Source organism: Rhinoraja longicauda, chromosome 3, assembly GCF_053455715.1.
Source record: "Rhinoraja longicauda isolate Sanriku21f chromosome 3, sRhiLon1.1, whole genome shotgun sequence".
In the NCBI taxonomy this organism is placed as follows: Eukaryota; Metazoa; Chordata; class Chondrichthyes; order Rajiformes; family Arhynchobatidae; genus Rhinoraja; species Rhinoraja longicauda.
In genome coordinates, this window is record NC_135955.1 from 27,540,931 (window position 1) to 27,560,066 (window position 19,136).

Here is a 19,136-nt window from a genome sequence, read left to right on the forward strand (position 1 = left end):
CATAAAAGCCCAAAGTCCTAAGTGCAACCAAAGGCCATCTATAGTTCATAGTTTAGTTAGAGTTTATAGGGTTCAAGAGCCTGGGTTGTGGTCTCTGTTTTCACCTATAAGTTCTTCCTGAAGGTAGAGTTAAAATGAGTGTGTGGCCAGGGTGATGTGACTCATTAATGATGCTGGTTGCCTTTTTGATACAGTGACTCCTATAGATCCCTTTGATGGTCAGTAGTTGTGATGGAGTTGGCAGTGCCCACCACTTTTTGTAATCTTTTCTGGGCACTCAAATTGCCAAACCAGGCCATGATGCAATCAGTCAATATGCTCTCTACCACCCACCTGTAGGAGTTCAAGAGAGTATTCATCAACATACCAAATCTCCTCAGTCTTCTATAGAAGTAGAAGCATTGATAGATTTCTTTATGATTTGACCAATGTGCTGGGCCCAGAACAGACCTTCAGAGATATGCACACCCAGGAACTTGAAGTTGTTGACTCTCCACCATCAACCCGTCAATGATGACAGGTTTGTGGATACTTGGCTTCCTCCTTCTAAAGTCAACAAAACGCTTCTTGGACGTTGAGAGAATGGCACCATTCAATCAGATTATCATTCTCCCTCCTATATTCCCACATTTTTACCTGTAATTCGTCCAACAGTGGTAGTATCGTCAGCAAATGTAAAGATGGCATTGGATCTGTGGGTTCAGAGTCATGAGTATAGAGTGAGTAGAGCAGGGGACTGAGCAGACAGCCCCGAGATGCTCCTGCGCTGGTGGTTATCAAGGGGGAAGTGCTGTTGCCAAGTCGTAGTGCTTGTGGTCTGTCCATGAGGAAGTCAAGGATCCTGTTGCATAGGGATGTGCAAAGACCCAGTTCCCTGAATTTGATAACAAGTTTGGAAGGGATGATAGACACAAAATGCTGGAGTAACTCAGCGGGTCAGGCAGCATCTCAAAAGAGAAGGTTTTGAACATTGACTTCTCCCACTTCAGGTAGTCTTTGCTTCTCCTCTCTATTCCCTCCTCCTTCCCAGTTCTCCTACTAGTCTTCCTGTCTCCGTCTGCATCCTATCTTTCTCCCCTGACATCAGTCTGAAGAAGGGCCTCGACCCGAAACGTCACCCATTCCTTCTCTCCTGAGATGCTGCCTGACCCACTGAGTTACTCCAGCAATTTGTGTCTACCTTCGATTTAAACCAGCATCTGCAGTTTTTTTTCCTACACAACTTGGAAGGGATGATGTTGTTGAACACCAAGCTGTAGTCTATGAACAACAGCCTGACGTATGTGTTCTCATTGTCCACGTTGTCCCGTGCAGGATGGGGAGCCAGCAAGATTATATCCCCTGTTGATCTGCTGTGGCAGCATGCAAATTGTAGTGGGTTCAAATCCTTCTAAGGTTAAATTTGACATGTGCCATAAGCAACTTCAAAGCATGGACATGAGTGCCGTTGATCAGTAGTTATTGAGGCATTTTAACTTTCTGTTCTGAGGCACCGGTATAATTGAAGCCCTTTTAAAGCCCTATGGGAACCTTGGACCTGAGTAGTGATAGGTTTAGTTTGTTGTGACGTGTACCGATGTACAGTGAAAAGCTTTTTGATGTGTGCTATCCAGTCGGTGGAAAGACTATATATGATTACAATCGAGCAGTGCACTGTACAAATACAGTATAAAGAGAATAGCATTTAGTGCAAGGTAAAGTCTGATTAATGAGGGTCTCCAATGAGGTAGAGATGGTAGCTCAGGACTGCTCTCTAGTTGGTGATAGGATGGTTCAGTTGCCTGATAACAACTGGGAAGAAACTGTTCCTAAATCTGGAGGTGTGCGTTTTTCACACTTCTGTACCTCTTGCCTGATGGGAGAAGAGGGAGTGACCGGGATGAGACTTGTCCTTGGTTATGCTAGTTGGCTTGCTGAGGCAGTGTGAGGTGCAGATGGAGGTAATGGAAGGGAGGTTGGTTTGTGTGATGATCTGGGCTGTGTCCACAATTTTCTGCAATTTCTTGCGGTCATGGATGGAGCCGTTCCCAAACCATGCTGTGATGCATCCCAATACAATGCTTTCTACGGCGCATCTGCAGAAGTTGGTCAGAGTTGTTGGAGACATGCAGAACTTCCTAAGCATTCTAAGTAGAGGTGTTGGTGTGCTTTCTTGGCCTTAGCTTCAACCATCTCGACTTCCTGAAGTTTATTACTATCTCCTTTGTCTTGCTGACATTGAGATAAAGGTCGTCGTCTTGATGTCAGGTTATGAGGTTCTCAATCTCCTTCCTGTACTTCCATCTCATCATTATTTGTTTTGCAGCCCACTACAGTGGTGTGGTCTGCGAATTTGTATATTGAGTTGGCTCTGTACTTGGCTGCACAGTCGTGGGTGTAGAAGAGTAAAGAAGGGGCAGAGAATGCATCCTTGCGGAGGTTGCAGTTGTCCGCAAAATCTCCAGCTAGTTAGTCTGCCCAAGTTTTAAGATGCTTTCTGAGGATCATCTTTATGAAGAATCTTCTTGGTGACTGAGATTACCATGCCATTGGGACCTATGGGGGCTTGAGAAGGCACATTTGTGTTCTCCCTTTCAGAGTATGGTTTGAACTCGTTTGGGAGTGATGCATTGCTGCCACTGGTTTTGCCTTATAGGAAATGATGGTGTGAAAACTCTGTCAGGGCTGCCGAACATCTGTCTTACCCTCCAATTTAGAACAAACGTGTTTCTTTCTGATGGTACTATCCATGTCCTACCTGGATTTCCTATATGAACCCAGATTGCCGGGTTTGAATGCCCAAGATCTGGTTCTTCTTGACCTTCAGGTTCATCCAAAGCTTCTGATTAGGGAACACCGAGATCATTTTGATGGGAATACACTCCTCCACACATTTCCTTATGAAGTCAGTAATAGCCTTAACATATTTGTTCAGGTCCATTGCGCAGTATTTGAACATGCCTGGTTTACCGACTCAAGGAATCATGGAGTCGTTCCTCTGCCTCCCCTGACCAGCTCAGTGCAGTCCTTACCACTGGAGCTATGCTCTTCAGTCGCTGCCTCTACATAGAGCCAGGTGGCCGGATTTCCCAAAGTGAGACCGAGGGTGATGGAGCAATAGACATCTTTGATGGAATATCAGTGGTCGAGGGTCTTTGATCATGTGGTGCTGCAGGACATGTGCTGGTGTTAGTTAGGAAGTGACTTCCTCGAACTGGCTTTGTTGAAGTCTTCGACTGTGAAACATAAAAAATAGGTGCAGGAGTAGGCCATTCAGCCCTTCGAGCCAGCACTGCCATTCAATATGATCATGGTTCATCATCCAAAATCAGGGCCCTGTTCCTGCTTTTCATATCCCTTGATTCCTTTAGCCCTCAGAGCTAAATCTAGCTCAATCTTGAAAACATCCAGTGAATTGGCCTCCCCTGCCTTCAGTGGCAGAGAATTCCACAGATTCACAACTCTGGGTGAAAAAGTTTTTCCCCATCTCAGTCCTAAATGGCCTACCCCTTAATCTTAAACTGTGACCCCTGGTTCTGGGATCCCCCAACATGGAGAACATTTTTCCTGCATCGAGCCTGTCCAATCCTTTAAGAATTTTATGTTTCTATAAGATCCCCTCTCATAGACAATAGACAATAGACAATAGACAATAGGTGCAGGAGTAGGCCATTCAGCCCTTCGAGCTCATCCTTCTAAATTCCAGTGAATACAAGCTCAGTCGACCCATTCTTTCATCATATTTCAGTTCTGCCATCCCGGAAATTAACCTGGTGAACCTATGCTGCACTCCCTCAATAGCATTAATGTCCTTCATTAAATTAGGAGACCAAACGGCACACAATACTCCAGGTGCGGTGTCACCAGGGCCCCGTACAACTGCAGTATGACCCCCTTGCTCCTATACTCAAATCCTCTTGCAATGAAGGCCAATCAGCAATGAAGGCCAAATTAGCTTTCTTCATTGCCTGCTTTATCTGCACGCTTACTTTCAGTGACTGATGTATAAGGACACCCAGGTCTCGTTGCACCTCCTCTTTTCCTAATCCGACACCATTCAGATAATAATCTGCCTTCCTGTTCTTGCCACCAAAGTGGATAACCTCACATTTATCCACATTATACTGCATCTTCCATGCAACTGCCCACTCACCCAACCTATCCAATTCACCCTGCAGCCTCATTGCATCCTCCTCGCAGCTCACACCGCCACCCAGCTTTGTGTCATCCACAAACTTGGAGATGTCACATTTAATTCCTTCGTCTAAATCGTTAATATATAATGTAAATAGCTGGGGTCCCAGCACTGAGCCTTGCGGGCACCCCACTAGTCACTGCCTGGCATTCTGAAAAGGACCCGTTAATTCCTACTCTTTGCTTTCTGTCTGCCATCCAGTTCTCTATCCATGTCAATACCCTACCACCCAATATCATGGGCTTTAATTTCACACACTAATCTCTTGTATGGGACCTTGACAAAGGCTTTTTTGAAGGTCCAGATATACATCCACTGGCTCTCCCTTATCCATTCTACTTGTTACATTCTCAAAAAATTCCAGAAGATTAGTCAAGCATGATTTCCCCTTCATAAATCCATGCTGACTTTGACCGATCCTATCACTGCTTTCCAAATGCGCTGCTATTACATCTTTAATAATTGACTCAAGCATCTTCCCCACTACTGATGTAAGGCTAACTGGTCTATAATTCCCCGTTTTCTCTCTCCCTCCTTTCTTAAAAAGTGCGGTTACATTTGCTACCGTCCAGTCCACAGGACTGTGGATCCAGTCTATGGAACATTGGAAAATGATCACCAATGCATTCACAATTTCTAGGGCCACCTCGAGTACTCTGGGATTCAGACCATCAGGCCCTGGGGATTTATCTGCCTTCAGTCCCAACAGTTTACCTAACACAATTTCCTGACTAATGTGGGGATAACAGATTGCAGCTTCACGCTGCCGGTTCTTGCCCGGTTCAGCAATCAGGCAAACATCACCCTCTGAGAACAAAAGTAAAGGGCTGTGTCCCTATGAGGAAAGTAAAGGGCTGTGTCCCTGGGAGAAAACGAAAGTGATAAAGGAATCGAAACTGATACTGATTGGAAATGCATGGTGAAAGATGAAAACAAAATCACTTCTTTAAACAAGTTGTTTTTTTAACATTTACTCTTCTTATTACCCAGATGTGAATGTCGGTGTATATTAAATCTTCAACCTCCGATTCTCAAAGCTGCATCGGTTTGGTTTCCATTTACTGGAAATTGCGCAGATGGAGGCGGGGACTGTGTGTTTATAAACAGCCCAGCTGCGGAAACACAAACTCCAGTGAGCTGCGAAAGCGGAGAGATTGCAACGTTGGCTCAGATCGCAGTCAACATTATTTGATTTGTTTTTTTAAATCAAAGTGACTTAAAATGAGCGAAGTTGACAGAGAAAAATTGAAGCAATGGAAAAGCTATATCACCGGCATTCTTCGGCCGAGATACATCCACGGATTTCTCGCAGAATTTCTCTCGCAGGGTGCGTGAGTTCTTGCTTTTCATTACGTGTATTGTGTACGGATAGATAATCTAGGACTGAGTCCTAGATAATGTTGTTTTAAACTTGCTTGGAGCAATTTCAAGCCGAGTCGAGCTTTGCAGGGGGAAATCGTAATGTGATGTCATGCAAGACCGGTTTCGTTTTACGACATTTCCTGCAGCTTTGCCCCCGAAAAGGGCAGTGTGTCAAATCCTGACCCCGGGCAGTGTGTGAAATCTTGACCCGGGGCAGTGTGTCAAATCCTGACTCGGGGCAGTGCCGCTCGTAAAGTCCCAGGTGAAATGGGTGCAGTATTCGAGCCTCAAACAGACCAGGCAAGTTAAGCCCCCTGGTGCTTGCTGGACGTAAAGAGGAAATGTCACTCACTGAATAGAAGTCTCAGAATAGGGAGCAATCACTTGTCTCAAAACGACAATCTCTTGTCTCCGGAGAAAATTCACCCCCCCCCCTCCTTTCAATAACTGGGGACATTGGCAGAAAACCTGCTTAGTAAAGATGGGTGCAAGGTACTAATTGAATATTCTGGTCATGCCTTCTGCTTCTAAACATCACCTTCTTGGCCCCTCATCTCACTTCCAATCTGCTTTCTCTGTACAAGCCTGTACGTGATCTTTAGGCCTCCCTTTGGGCTTCTTCATCCTGCCTCAGGAAAGCAGCCAACATAATCAAGGGTTACGCCCCAGTCATTCTCCCTTATCCACCTTATCCGTCAAGCAGAAGATGCTAAAACTGGAAAGGAAGTAGCACCAGATTCAAGAAGAGCTTCATTCCCTACAGTTATCTAACTTTGCAAGGACCTTTCAGAAGCTAAGGTTATGGTCCTGATCTCGCCATGGACCTCATTGTAGCTCTTGCATCTTTTTCTCTGCGCTTTCTGTAGCTGCAGGACTATATTCTGCACTATTTCCTTTCTCTTTTTGCACAACTTATTGAACTTGTGATTGTACTCCTGTATGGTATGATTCACCTGGATAGCACGCCAAAAAAGTTTTTCACTGTATGTTCAGTTTTATGATTGAAGTACGTTGAAAAAAATTGTTTTGCATGCTATCCAAAAGATCAGGAAAACCATACATACAATTGTCAAACTCAAATACAATCGATAAAGCAAAGGGGAAGATACAGAAGATACAGAATATAGTTCTCAGCATTGTACCACACCAGTTCCATAGACAAACTCCAATGTCATCAATAGGGTAGAGGTAAATCAGATAGTACCTGAGCCTTTGAAAGAACTATTCAGTAGCGTGATAGCAGAGGGGAAGAAGCTGTTCCTGAATCTGGTGGTGTGCGCCTTCAAGCCTTTGTACCTTCTGCCGGATGGGAGCAGGGAGAAGAAGGAATGACTGGGGTAGGACATGTCTTTGATTATGTAGGCTACTTTTCCAAGACAGCGTGGTGTAGATGGAATCTTGATACACATGGCGATAATAAACCAATATCAATACTAATAAGTAAACTTGCACAGAAGCTGCCCGTCCTGCTGATTATTTCCAGGATTTTCTCTTTTTTTGAGTAGATCAGATAAATCATCTCCAGACTTCTGATGCTATGTTGGTGGAGATGATTACATCAGAGGAAAACATTGCAACACATTTTGGCCATCACTCAAGAAAAAGTAGCTGCCTTTTGAGAGTGGAAGGGCAAGAGGAAGTGATGTGGTGGAGGGTTAAAAGAACACAGTCAGAAGTCAAAGAGTCATCCAGTTACAGCCCAGAAAGAAGTTCTTCAACCCACCAAATCCAAATCATTCTCCCACATTCCCATCAAATTCTCCCAGATTCGACTACTTCACCTACACAGAGGGGCTATTTACAGTGGCCAATTAACCTCGCATCCTGCATCCTGCGTGGAAACTGGATCTCTGAGTCAGCCATCCCACTTCAGACTTTGCTTTAGAGATATAGTGCAGAAACAGTCCCTTTGGCCCACAGAGTTTGCGACGACCAGTGATCCCCCCCCCGGTATACTAGCACTATCCTACATACTAGGGGCAATTTACAGTTTTTACCGAAGCCAATTAACCTACAAACCTGTATGTCTTTGTAGTGTGGGACGAAACCGGAGCACATGAAAAAAAAAACATGCGCTTACAGAGAGAACGTACAAACTTCATACAGACGGCATACCTAGCCAGGATCAAACCTGGGTCTCTGTAGCTGTAAGGCAGCAATTCTACAGCTGCACCACTTCAGCCACAAGATTTGGCCTCGGGCACTTAGCCGAGAGAACACCAAATGATGGGAGGAGTTGATTTTCATTTGAGATATCAGAATGGCCAGGGCTTCGTTTTAAATCTATTATGTCTTCCAGTTTAATGTCAGGTCGTCGACCTGTGCTATTAACTTTTTTTCCCAACTGAATATTTCCTGCATTCTCAGATGGAACTGGGAAATTGGAGATGTGGTGAAACCAACAGAAATAAATCTCACCTAAGTTGGCAATCCCTGTATATTACCTTGTTTCTCTCTCTAGGCCTGTGTTCCATTGTTCGATTCTCCCAGCACTTCTCCATTTTAATAAAAAACTAACGTTTTCTCTCTGCAGTTAAGGTTGAAGAGATTTTATCCCTGGAAGAAAAGTCTTGCACAAATTCTGCAATACTCTTTTTTGAAAACTTGGTTAGATTGGAACAAGTAGGATGGTATCAAGCATTTTTAGATCAACTTAGAGCTTCGGGTGAGTGACCTATTGTTGTGTAAACATTATAATCATATGCTTCATATTGTTAGATGTAAAAGATTTCAAATATCACTTTCAAGCTTGCCAGAAAGCTTGCTGCAACGTCCTGGCCAAATCTATCCCCAAAGCAACATTATCAAAACACAGTTATGTGGTAATTATTACACTGCTATTAATGGGAGTTTGCTGTTCCCAAATTGGCTAACCCTGTTCTCTGCATTATACTTCGAAGGCACTTCGTTAGTTGGGAAATGACTTGGGATGTCCTGAGGACACGGAGGCTGCTGTACAAACGCAAGTCTTTTTATGACTTCTGTAATGCCTCACTATTAAAGGCAAATAGTTTACTCAAAGATAGGCACTCTGAACCTGATTATTGACCAATGCCGCAGCTTTTAGTGGATAAAGCCTTCTCAGCAGGAACAAGGATACAATACATTACTTGAGCCACTGTGCAATTGAGGGGAGAGTGAAGGGACATGGAAAGGTATGATCATATTTGGGGAAAATGATTAAGAATTTAGATGATATGCAATAAGTAAAGGAGAATGAATTCTTTTCTGGAAAAGTAATGTTGAACGGGGCTTTCTTTGGGGGATGAGGAGTTGACCATTTATGGGAGTCTCTCTGGAATCGAGAATGTCATTGCTCATTCGTATTCATAAATGAGGCTGAAGAATTCCATTGCCTTGAAATTAGCAGAATAGTGAAATTCGACTCAGAAACTATCATTGTTGTGTTCCAGTCTGTCTGGAATACATTCATTTTCCTATAATGTGACCACATTCTAGGCATTGGAATCAAAGAATGCAGTTGGGAGGTTGGTATGAAGATTGTGGATTTTATAGCCATGTTGAATGAGGTAGCTGGCTAGAGAAGCCAAATTGCTTACACCAGATGCTTTGTAGAATGTTCCACAGTTAAGTCACAGTTATGACCCACAGAGTGTCAAATGAAGGCAAGCAGTCAACTTAAAACTGAGATAAATTGATTGATTGGGTCATACACCCTTGCCTATTATCCAATGATTCCTAAGAAGGCTAAAGGCTGCTAACGTTTCTCTCATTTACTGAATGGTAAAAGTACAAACACACACATATCGCCTTTTGAACCTGGCTACTAATGTACCCAGTGTAGGCTATTCAGTGGGTAACTTGAGTGATTTCACATTCTGTGTCTGTTGTGTTTTCAGGTTACACTGGTCTGCACTACGCCATAGAGAATGTTGATTTTTCTCAAATTGAAAATCTGCGTGAATATAAAGAGCTTTTGATTCTCATTTCTCCAACGATTGTTTCTAACATAAAACCAAATGAAGTTCTTAATTCCATGCAATGCCTGCTACCCAGAGAATATGAAGAGATTCGCAAGGTATTCCTAAATGCTTAAAGATAGTGGGGAAGGTGTTGGGTTGTTGTTGAGGCTTCTCCAGGAATTAATGCTCAGTCTTTAGCATCCATTAGATTGGAAAATCACGAGAACATTTAAAGATATTGTCATTTTTTTCACTGTTCAAATTCTTTTGTTAACAAGCCTTAGAACTCTTTACTTCCCCATTTTTGCATCACTCCCAACTCTATTGGCACAGCTATGAGAATTTGCCTTCTGCTGCCTGTGCCTCAAAGTCGAATTCCTTCCCTAAATCGCTCCAACTTTCTCCTTATTTCTTCTCCCTTTAAAGTAAACTTAAAACCTCCATGTGTCCAAGGTTTTAATTCCCCCATGTACACCTCTATGTGGTGCAGCTTTATTTTTAGATGTTTTATTTTTTTAGGATCTGGGTATTGCTGGCATTTATCACCCACCCCAATAGCGGCAGTCTTGAATCTATGCAATATTTCAGGTGGAGGTGCTCCACTAGGTTATTTGGGGGGCATTTCCAGGATTTTAACCCAGTGATGATAAAGGAGTATCATGTATGCAGGTTTAGTTTAGTTTAATTTATTGTCACGTGTACTGAGGTACAGTGAAAAGCTTTTGCTGCATGCTAACCAGCCAGCGGAACGACAAGACATGATTACAATCGATCCATCCACAGTGTACGAGATACACAATAAAGGGAATAACGTGAATAATGTTTAGTGCAAGGTAAAGTCTGATTAAAGATAGTCCGAGGGATTCCAATGAGGTAGACAGTAGCTCAGGACTGCTCTCTAGTTGTTGATGGGTATGATGTGAATTAGAGGGGAAACCTGCAAGTACCCATGCCCCGCCCGACTGCTCTCATCCTCGGTGGGAGAGGTTGCTGATTTGGGAGGTGCTGCCAGTGTAGTAAGAGCAGTGTATTTTGTAAAATGGTTCACACTGAAATCACTGTGTGCCAATGATGATTGATGGGGTGCCAGACAAGTAGGCCAGCTAGACCTCGATAATGTTGTGCAGCTTGGTAGTTGGTGAATGCAGGAACTGCAGATGTTGGTTTAAACCAAAGATTTAACACAAAATGCTGGAGTAACTCAGTGGGACAGGCAGCATCTCTGGAGAGACTGAAGAAGGGTCTCAATCCGAAACATCACTCATTTCTCTCCAGATATGCTGCTGGTCCCGCTGAGTTATTCCAGCACTTTGTGCCTATCTTTGGTAGTTGGTGGAATTGGACTCATCTGAGCAAGCGGGGAGTATACCATCATTTGTTTGACTTAGTTTAGTTTAGAGATACAGTGCAGAAACAGGCCTTTTGGCCCACCGAGTCCGCACTGACCAGCGATCCCCTGTACACTAGCACTATCCTGCACACTTACCGAACCCAATTAACCGACAAACCTGTATGTCTTTGGAATGTGTGACAAAATCTGAGCTCCCGGAGAAAACCCACGTGGTCGCGGAGAGAACATACAAACTCCGTGCAGACAGCACCCATAGTCAGGATTGAACTCGGGTCTCTGGTGCTGTAAGGCAGCAACCCTACCACTGTGCCAAATTGTGCCATTAAAAGGTGGGGTGTTAGGTGGTGAGTCATTCACCACAGGATACCTAGTCTCTTACCTGCTCCCATAGCCGCAGTGTTTACATTGCTGGTCTTGTTGAGTATATGATCATGGGTGAACCTGGTAGTAATGAGTGGGGGACTCAATGACGGTAATGATATTGAACGGCAAAGGTAGTTCCAGAGGCGTTCTAATGTTAGAGACAATCAATGTCTGCCGCTGGTGGTGGGTATATGGAATGAGCTGTCAGAGGAGGTAGTTGAGGCAGGTACAATATCAACATTTAAAAGACACTTCTACAGGTACGGATAGGTAAGAATTAGGGGAGAGGGATCGAATTCGGGGAAAATGGGACTAGCTTAAATAGGGCATATTCGTTGGCATGGGGTGGGAGTTGGGCCGAAGGGCCTGTTTCCATGCTGTCTGACTGACTCAATGCAAGTCGTGTGAATGTTACTTATCACTCATTGGCCCACGCCTTAATATTGCCAGAGTCTTTCTTGCTGCATGCAGGCATGGGTTGCTGCATCTGTGAAGAACAATCCCAATTTTGACTTTACAATGAACAGAATGAAGATGGTTGGCCCAGCAAACTCATGCAGTGATGGCTTGGGGCGATTGACCACCAACAACCACAACCACCTTCTTCCAATCCAACCATTAGAGTGTTTTCCTTTTGATACCCATTCAGTTTTACCAGAGCTCATTGATGCCAAACTCTGGCCTGATGTCACACTCACTCTCATTTCACCAAAGGAATTCAATCTTTGGGACATCTTTGGATAAAGATTATGATGGGATCTGGAGCTGATAGATCTGGGCACGACCCAAACTGGGTGTCAAAAAGCAGGTGATTGTTGGGTTGCAGAAGATGGTTTCACCAGCACAACCTTCTTCTACACATTGTAATTTAGCCTCAGCGCAGACCTGACTAAGCTGCCTCTGTAACCTCCTTGAGTCCAACAACCTTATTTACCACCCCTTGTAAATGAATAAGTGCACTGACTTGTCAAATATTTGCGCAGGTCTCTGAACACAAGGGCGATATAGCAGGAGCAGAGAAGTTACTCGAATGTTTGCAAAGATCAGATAAACCACAGTTCTTTAAGGAGTTTCAATTTGCAATGGAAACGTACGACTATAATGCAGTGACAATTCTGTTATCTTCAAAAGCAGGTAAAAGCAAAAAATAGCTGGCATATTTTCAGCAGTGTCACAGAAGGAAAAAATGTTGTCAATTAACAAAATGGGAGATTGAGTCAGGGGAGAGGGAATCACAGAGATAAAGAAGTAGATCAAAAGAGATGGAGATCAAGGAAAATGTAGAATAGATCATAGTCAGACTGGTCAGAAAACTGGGAAGGGGGAGGGATGGAGAGAGGGAAACCAGGGGTTACGTGGAGATCAATATTCATACCGCTGGGGTGTAAGCTGCCCAAGCGAAATATGAGGTGCTGTTCCTCTAATTTGCGCTGGGCCTCACTCTGCCAATGGAGGAGGCCTAGGACAGAAAGGTCAGTGTGGGAATGGGAGGGGGAGTTAAAGTGTCTAGCAAACGGAAAATCAGGTAGGTTTAGGCAAACTGAGCGGAGGTGTTCAGCGAAATGATCGTCGAGCCTGCGCTTGGTCTCACTGATATATACGAGTCCACACCTGGAACAGGGGATGGAAAAGATGAGGTTGGAGGAGGTGCAAGTGAACCTGAAAAGACTGTCAGGGTCGGACGGAGTTGAGGGAGGAGGTATAGAGACAGGTGTAGTAGTAACCATCTTTGTAGTTATTTGTGAAGGGCAAATGTGTGAAACTATAAAACTAGTTGTGTGACTCTTGACCTATTTCCACAGATGATTTATCTAATAGCTCTGTAAAAACAGAGTCTGTCATGGACTATTCAGAACAGCCAGAAGACATGGATACTTGCAGTGCGCCAATTATCCACACACGTAAATATGAACTGCATTGTTATTTTGTTGACTGTACGCTGGTAGATCAGCTCCTGTGGAGGAAATTTCCATCCATCCCCCCCAACCACACCAGTCAGATGACCAAGGAAAGAGCAGAAGGAGAGGTCAATTGAATACCAACATCAATCACAGCAAAAACATCCCAATGCACTTTGTAATAGGGATATCAAACAAAACACTTACTTGTAAAGATCCACATGCGAATATCAGGGCAGGAGAGTAAAAGTTTGATCATTAATAAGTTTTTAAGGAGGTGAGAGGCAGAATGGATGGAAATTCCCCAGCATAGCAGTTTGATATCAAAGGCATGGTCCCCAGTGGTGTAATGATTAAATAAACAGGTAACTGAGAGGTCAGAATTAGAAGATTGACACAAAATGCTGGAGTAACTCAGCGGGACAGGCAGCATCTCTGGGGAGAAGGAATGGGTGATGTTTTGGGTCGAGACTCTTCTTCCTCACAGGGTGGATTTAATTATTCCACCCAGTCTTTGTGTTCACCAATAGTTCAAATACCGGAAATCTGAAATGAAAAACCTAAAAGGGAATATAGATAAAATAAAATGATGATTCTGAAAGAATAAAAATCATTGCCAGCAGCTGCCGTTTAGAAACGGTGGGATTTATGATATGAAATAGTTAAGGCTGTACAGAAGGCTGTTATGTGCTTAATAAAAAGACCTTTCCCTTCAGCTTCAGTTGCGCTCCATCATTGCCTCTTACCTTATCACAGACCTTTCCTTTTGACCTCTCCATATCTCCTTTCGTTCAGCACATCTTAAAATTGGTTATAACTTTAACTTTTCCCAGTAATCTGGGGTTCTTCCATTCAGAATATGTATTTGCATATATTGATACTGACTGACCTACTGTACATTTATACCACTTTCCATTGTTTAATTATTGTTTTGCTTCCATGAGCTTGACTCTCAATAAAGGAATGCCTACCCTGCAAATCAGGGGGAAATAATTAGCTAGCATGAATTGTATAGCTTTATCTTCACTGTAATATGAGTTTAGGCTGCCTAAATGCACAACGGGGTGGCTATTGAGGGGAAAACACAGCTGATGCTGGAAATCTGAAAATGTTGGATACACTCAGCAAGTCAGGCAGCATTTGTGGAGAAAGAAGACCTTTCATCCGATAAGGATGGCACATCCTCCCCATGATCATATGGACACCTCCTTGCATCTGGGTTTGAGAGATTTCCTGGATGAACAGCTTAAAATCCAGGCAACTTGGGGGAGAAAATCTGAATGACTCCATCACACCCCTTTGGGATTTGGAACTTGCCTGGAAGGCCACCCTTGCTCCAATCTACTGGGAAACTGTGTAGGAAGGATGTGCATATTGCTGGTTTACACCAAAGATAATGCTGGAGTAACTCAGGTAGCATCTCTGGGGAAAAGAAACAGGCGACATTTTGGGTCGAGAAAGGTCTGAAGAAGTCTCAACCCAAAGCGTCGCAAATCCATTTTCTCCAGAGATGCCGCTTGACCCGATGAGTTACTCCGGCATTTTATGTCAGAAAATAACTGCAGATGCTGGTAATAATAATAATAATACATTACATTTATATAGCGTTTTTCTAACACTCAAAGACGCTTTACAGGGTTTACTAAAACATAAAAGAAAATAAATAGATAAATGAGTAAACGAAGAGAAAAGGAAAAAGAAGGTGAGGTAATGGTCAGTGATTGAAGGCAGTGCTGAACAGATGAGACTTCAGTGATGTTTTGAATGTGGTGAGCGAGGAGGAGTCTCTGACGGTTTGGGGTAGTGAGTTCCAGAGTGTGGGAGCAGCGATGGAGAAAGCCCTGTCCCTGAGATGCTGCCTGACCTGCTGAGTTACTCCAGCATTTTGTGAATAAATACCAGCATTTTATGTCTATCACTTGGAAACTGTAGTTGATTCAAGCTGTCAAGCAGTTAACTGTAGTGGGATTAGGCAGCAGCCACAAATGACTCTTACCTTCACTGTAGACGTCAACAATGTTCTGAAACGGAAATTGCTCTCCTTGTTAAATAACTATTTTCGTGTTTCATTTTTTAATGTAGCAAACAGCCAACAAAATTCAAATGACATTAAACAATTCGAATTGAGAGCCTATCAAGAGGAGCTTGCAGAAAGTGCAATTGATGGAGACAACACTATTATTTGTGCTCCTACAGGTACAATAAGCGAACGATTAACTAACTGTGTTCTATCGGCCTTACCTTTTGCACATGCCTGATTTTAATTGCTCCACCTATGGCAGACGTTGCTTGAACAGAATATGTTAGAGTTAGAATTCCAGGACGGGATGCCAACACATGAGGACAATAGGTGCTTCTTTATAATCTACCGAGCTGTCAAATTTTTATTGCTAACATACCCATTGAGAATCTGGGACTATTTTACTATGCTAAGGTACTGTTTAAATGCATTGATTTTATACCTTGAGTAGTTATCAGACTATTTACCATATTGTAAACTATACCAGTGGTCATAGACCTGCAGCCTGAATATCGTCCTTCCACCACAACCCTATGTCTACTATCAGTAAATCAGTTTCAAATCCATACGACCACGTCACTGTAAACCCCGTGCATCTTAACCAGCTGAGTCAGCCTACCATGGGGGACTTTATTAATTTCCTTACTAACATCCATGCAGACAGCTTCCACTGCCTCCCCACATCCCCACCCATCATTGATCACCCTCAAAAACTCGATTGAGTTACTGGCCCGCTAGCCCAAGTTTTTTTAAAATTCAAGGCATTTGTTGCCCCTCTCTGCTTACCCCTGAACAACCAGTGCAGTGGAGTGAATTAATTTCAGGATCAGCCATAATGCCATATAAATGGAGCGCATTTGCCCAGGCCTGATGAGTAGAGCCGATTCATTTGCAGAAACTAAAAGAAAGCCTTCATACAGCATCTTTTCTGTTGTGTCAAAGTACTCTACAAATAGTGAAAGGTAGTCATGTATAGAATGTAAGAAGCGTATCTGCCAGTTCACACACTAGTTCACACAAGCTGCATTGGGACCATGACCACATGGCCTTAATTGGGAGTGGTTTTTAACACGTATCTCCCAACAGATCAGTTCTTCTGCATTTAGCTCTTCAAGATTCCCACAGTTAATCCATTGATGCCATCACTGTATCTGCGTGGAATTGCTGGCCGTAGTTCTGGTGAAGAACCATGCGGGAGTGGCTGGGACTAACCCTCTATGAAGCAGCACATGGGGGACAATACTCTTGTCACTCTACTCATACACATGGCTCCTTGTAGAGGGGAAGCTATTAATTAAGTGCAGGGTTCCAAAACTTTATAAGGCAATCTTTGCCATGCTGGTGTACTGATCAAATCAATAACTTTTTCTATTTTGTTCCTAAGGGTCTGGAAAAACTATAGTTGCCCTCCACATTGTTGAGCGTCACCTCATGGAGAGGCCTGACCAGGATAAAGGGAAAGTTGGATTCATGGCCACAACGGTTCCTGTCTTTCAGCAGCAGTTGGAATTGTTTAAGAAACACTTCGGGATGACAAAGTATGACCAGAAATTGCTGCAGCTCAACCCCTTGTAATCTCCAGTATCTCTTGTTTCGCTTTTTCCTTTTCGACTGTGTCAATTCCCATTCTGTTGACAATGAGCAGGAAGCATCGAAACAAGCATTTAGCCCAACGAATGATGCTTATGGTCCACAGGTGCTATGTCCACATCTCCCACTTCTCTGCCCTTCTAGTTCCCTCCACATTTGTTCACCCATTTTTCTTTTGAAGGTATTAAACTGTTTGCAGGTCTACCTCAACAACAGCAATATCCCTTCTGGCCCTTCTCTGGGAAGATTTTTTTTGATACAAAATATCATTAACAATATTAATTTTGGATTCATGCATAAGTGGAAAGGGGCTTTGCACATTCATCGTGCCCATTTATTTTGAAGACTTTTGAAGTCCTCTAGGACTCATGCTAAAATAATCCAGCCTGTTCAGTCTTTTCCAGCAGTTGTAATCTTCTGATACTATCTCAGTAAATTTTCTCAAACTATTTCCTTTGCTTCTTTGTTATTATGTGTTCTGTTGAATGCTAAACTGTGCACAGTTAACCTATCTATAAGTTGACCACTTGTACAAGAATAATGTATCTTCACTGCTGAAAATGTTTTATTTCTGTAATTTTATCCTCTTTGCGGTAATAGAATCTAACATCAATTTGTTAAATTTTCTTTCTGGGTTTTCCTAGAAATCTCTTGCATAGAATGAGGCCATTTGGCCAATTGTATCGATGGTGGGCACAATTAGAGTTATTTGAAGATATTTCCACTTTCCATCTCCTAGCCTACTGTCTTTTACGTTGGAAGACCTGAAGCACTTATCCAGTTTTCTTCTAAGTTTATGGATAAGTGCCTCCAGCACTTTTATCAATCCTGAAGTTAAAAAAACATCTTCAACTCACCAATAATCATTTCATCAATGACTCTTAGTTATCTAGCTCTAAGAGAGTGAGATCACAAATCAGCCATGATCTAACTGAAAATACAAACATAGTTGAGCACTGTTGTTCTGCTCCTGTGATCTTCCTGGCATTTTTCAATCAAATGAAGTTTTGCATGCTGAAGTTTTGCAGTTCAGGACATTATTTTCTAATCTTATCACTTCCAAACCTCTGTCTCTACCCCATCTCTCCCTTCCCCACTTGTCTCTATCTCCCCAACACCAGAAGCTTGAAAGTGTGCACCACCAGACTCAGGAACAGCTTCTTCCCTTTTGTTATCATACTTCTGAACAGTCCTTCCATAAATAGAGTATTGTCAACCTCAAAGGGGAAAAAAATCAAAAGATCTGACTAAAGTACAAGTAAAGTAAAGGAACAGTCAAAATGTCTTTACGTGTGACCATCTGTTAGCCCACCTAACTCCGACAGGGAAGTGGCATGCCAGAGAATTGAGTAGAAAAATGTAGCTTTACACTCTGGATTACCAGATCCATGGAGGTTATAGCCCTTCCGTTCTCTCAGATAATCATAGAAGACCTCAGGACACTATTTTGAAGACAACACTGGTCAGTATTCAAACAAACAACATGCTGGAGTAACTCAGCAGGTCAGACAGCATCTCTGGAGAAAAAGGATGGATGACGTTTCTGCTCGGAACCCTTCGTCAGACTGGGGAAGGATAGAGATAGGAAAAGGCTGTCTTTCATACTATGGAAGGGTTCCGACCCAAAATGTCGACCATTCTTTTTCTCCAGGGATACTGTCTGACTCGCTGAGTTACTCCAGCACTTTATGTCTATCTTCAGTATAAACCAGCATCTGCAGTTCCTTCCTACACATCGTTTAAGCAGCCATTCTCATGTTTCTTTTAATCATCTGAGCTTCATCACATTTTTGCAAATTAGCTTCCTAGTCCACATTGCAATAATGACTATATTTGGGGAAAATGCAGCAAATTGGTTGTAAAGCACTTTGAGCCATCATAAAATCACGAAGTGCGCAATATAACTTTTTCTTCTGTTAATTCAGTTTGCTCCATTGACAAAAGTGATTGGGGGGAGAGGTGGTCTGAGTTTGCTTTCCCTGTACCACGAAAAACTAACTTTCTTCAATCTTTACTTCTAGATTCAAAGTGTATGGAATATGTGGTGACTTGGCAGCCAGCTGTCCCGTGGAAATGTTTGTCGAGAAGAACGATATCATAATCCTGACCCCGCAGATTCTGCTAAATTGCCTCAAATATGGCCAGATTTCTTCGCTTTCTGCCTTCACCCTGCTAATATTTGACGAATGCCACAATACAACTAAAAATCATCCTTACAACGTTTTAATGAGTAAATATGAGGATCTCAAGTTGGGCCTGGTAGCAAGTGCCGTTCCACAGGTTAAAATTTCTGAAATTTCAGATTTCTTCCTTATTTCTCATATCCATCTATCGCTATAAATGGAGACACGGTGCATAAATGCAAAAAGGGCAAAGCTATGTGGGGATATATATAAATTAATCCCAGTGTACATACTGCATACAATTCTAGCCACTGTATTGCGGGGAAGATGTT

At 42.9% G+C, this 19,136-nt stretch overlaps 1 protein-coding gene across 3 annotated transcripts in view; it reads left to right on the plus strand.

Annotated features, from left to right (window-relative positions):
- Positions 1-19,136, plus strand: part of LOC144590621 (antiviral innate immune response receptor RIG-I-like) — a 59,921-nt gene that overhangs the window by 20,268 nt on the left and 20,517 nt on the right. Inside the window, exons 2-9 of one of the 3 annotated variants that reach the window (XM_078395119.1) lie at positions 5,165-5,501; positions 8,070-8,201; positions 9,397-9,575; positions 12,157-12,307; positions 12,976-13,074; positions 15,154-15,267; positions 16,476-16,629; positions 18,703-18,961. In XM_078395119.1, coding sequence (XP_078251245.1) covers positions 5,396-5,501; positions 8,070-8,201; positions 9,397-9,575; positions 12,157-12,307; positions 12,976-13,074; positions 15,154-15,267; positions 16,476-16,629; positions 18,703-18,961 — 1,194 coding nt within the window. In that variant the 5' untranslated portion in view covers positions 5,165-5,395. Of the gene's footprint in view, positions 1-5,164; positions 5,502-8,069; positions 8,202-8,332; positions 8,499-9,396; positions 9,576-12,156; positions 12,308-12,975; positions 13,075-15,153; positions 15,268-16,475; positions 16,630-18,702; positions 18,962-19,136 lie in introns of those variants that run through there. The other 2 variants (XM_078395120.1, XM_078395121.1) reach the window with 2 other exon arrangements.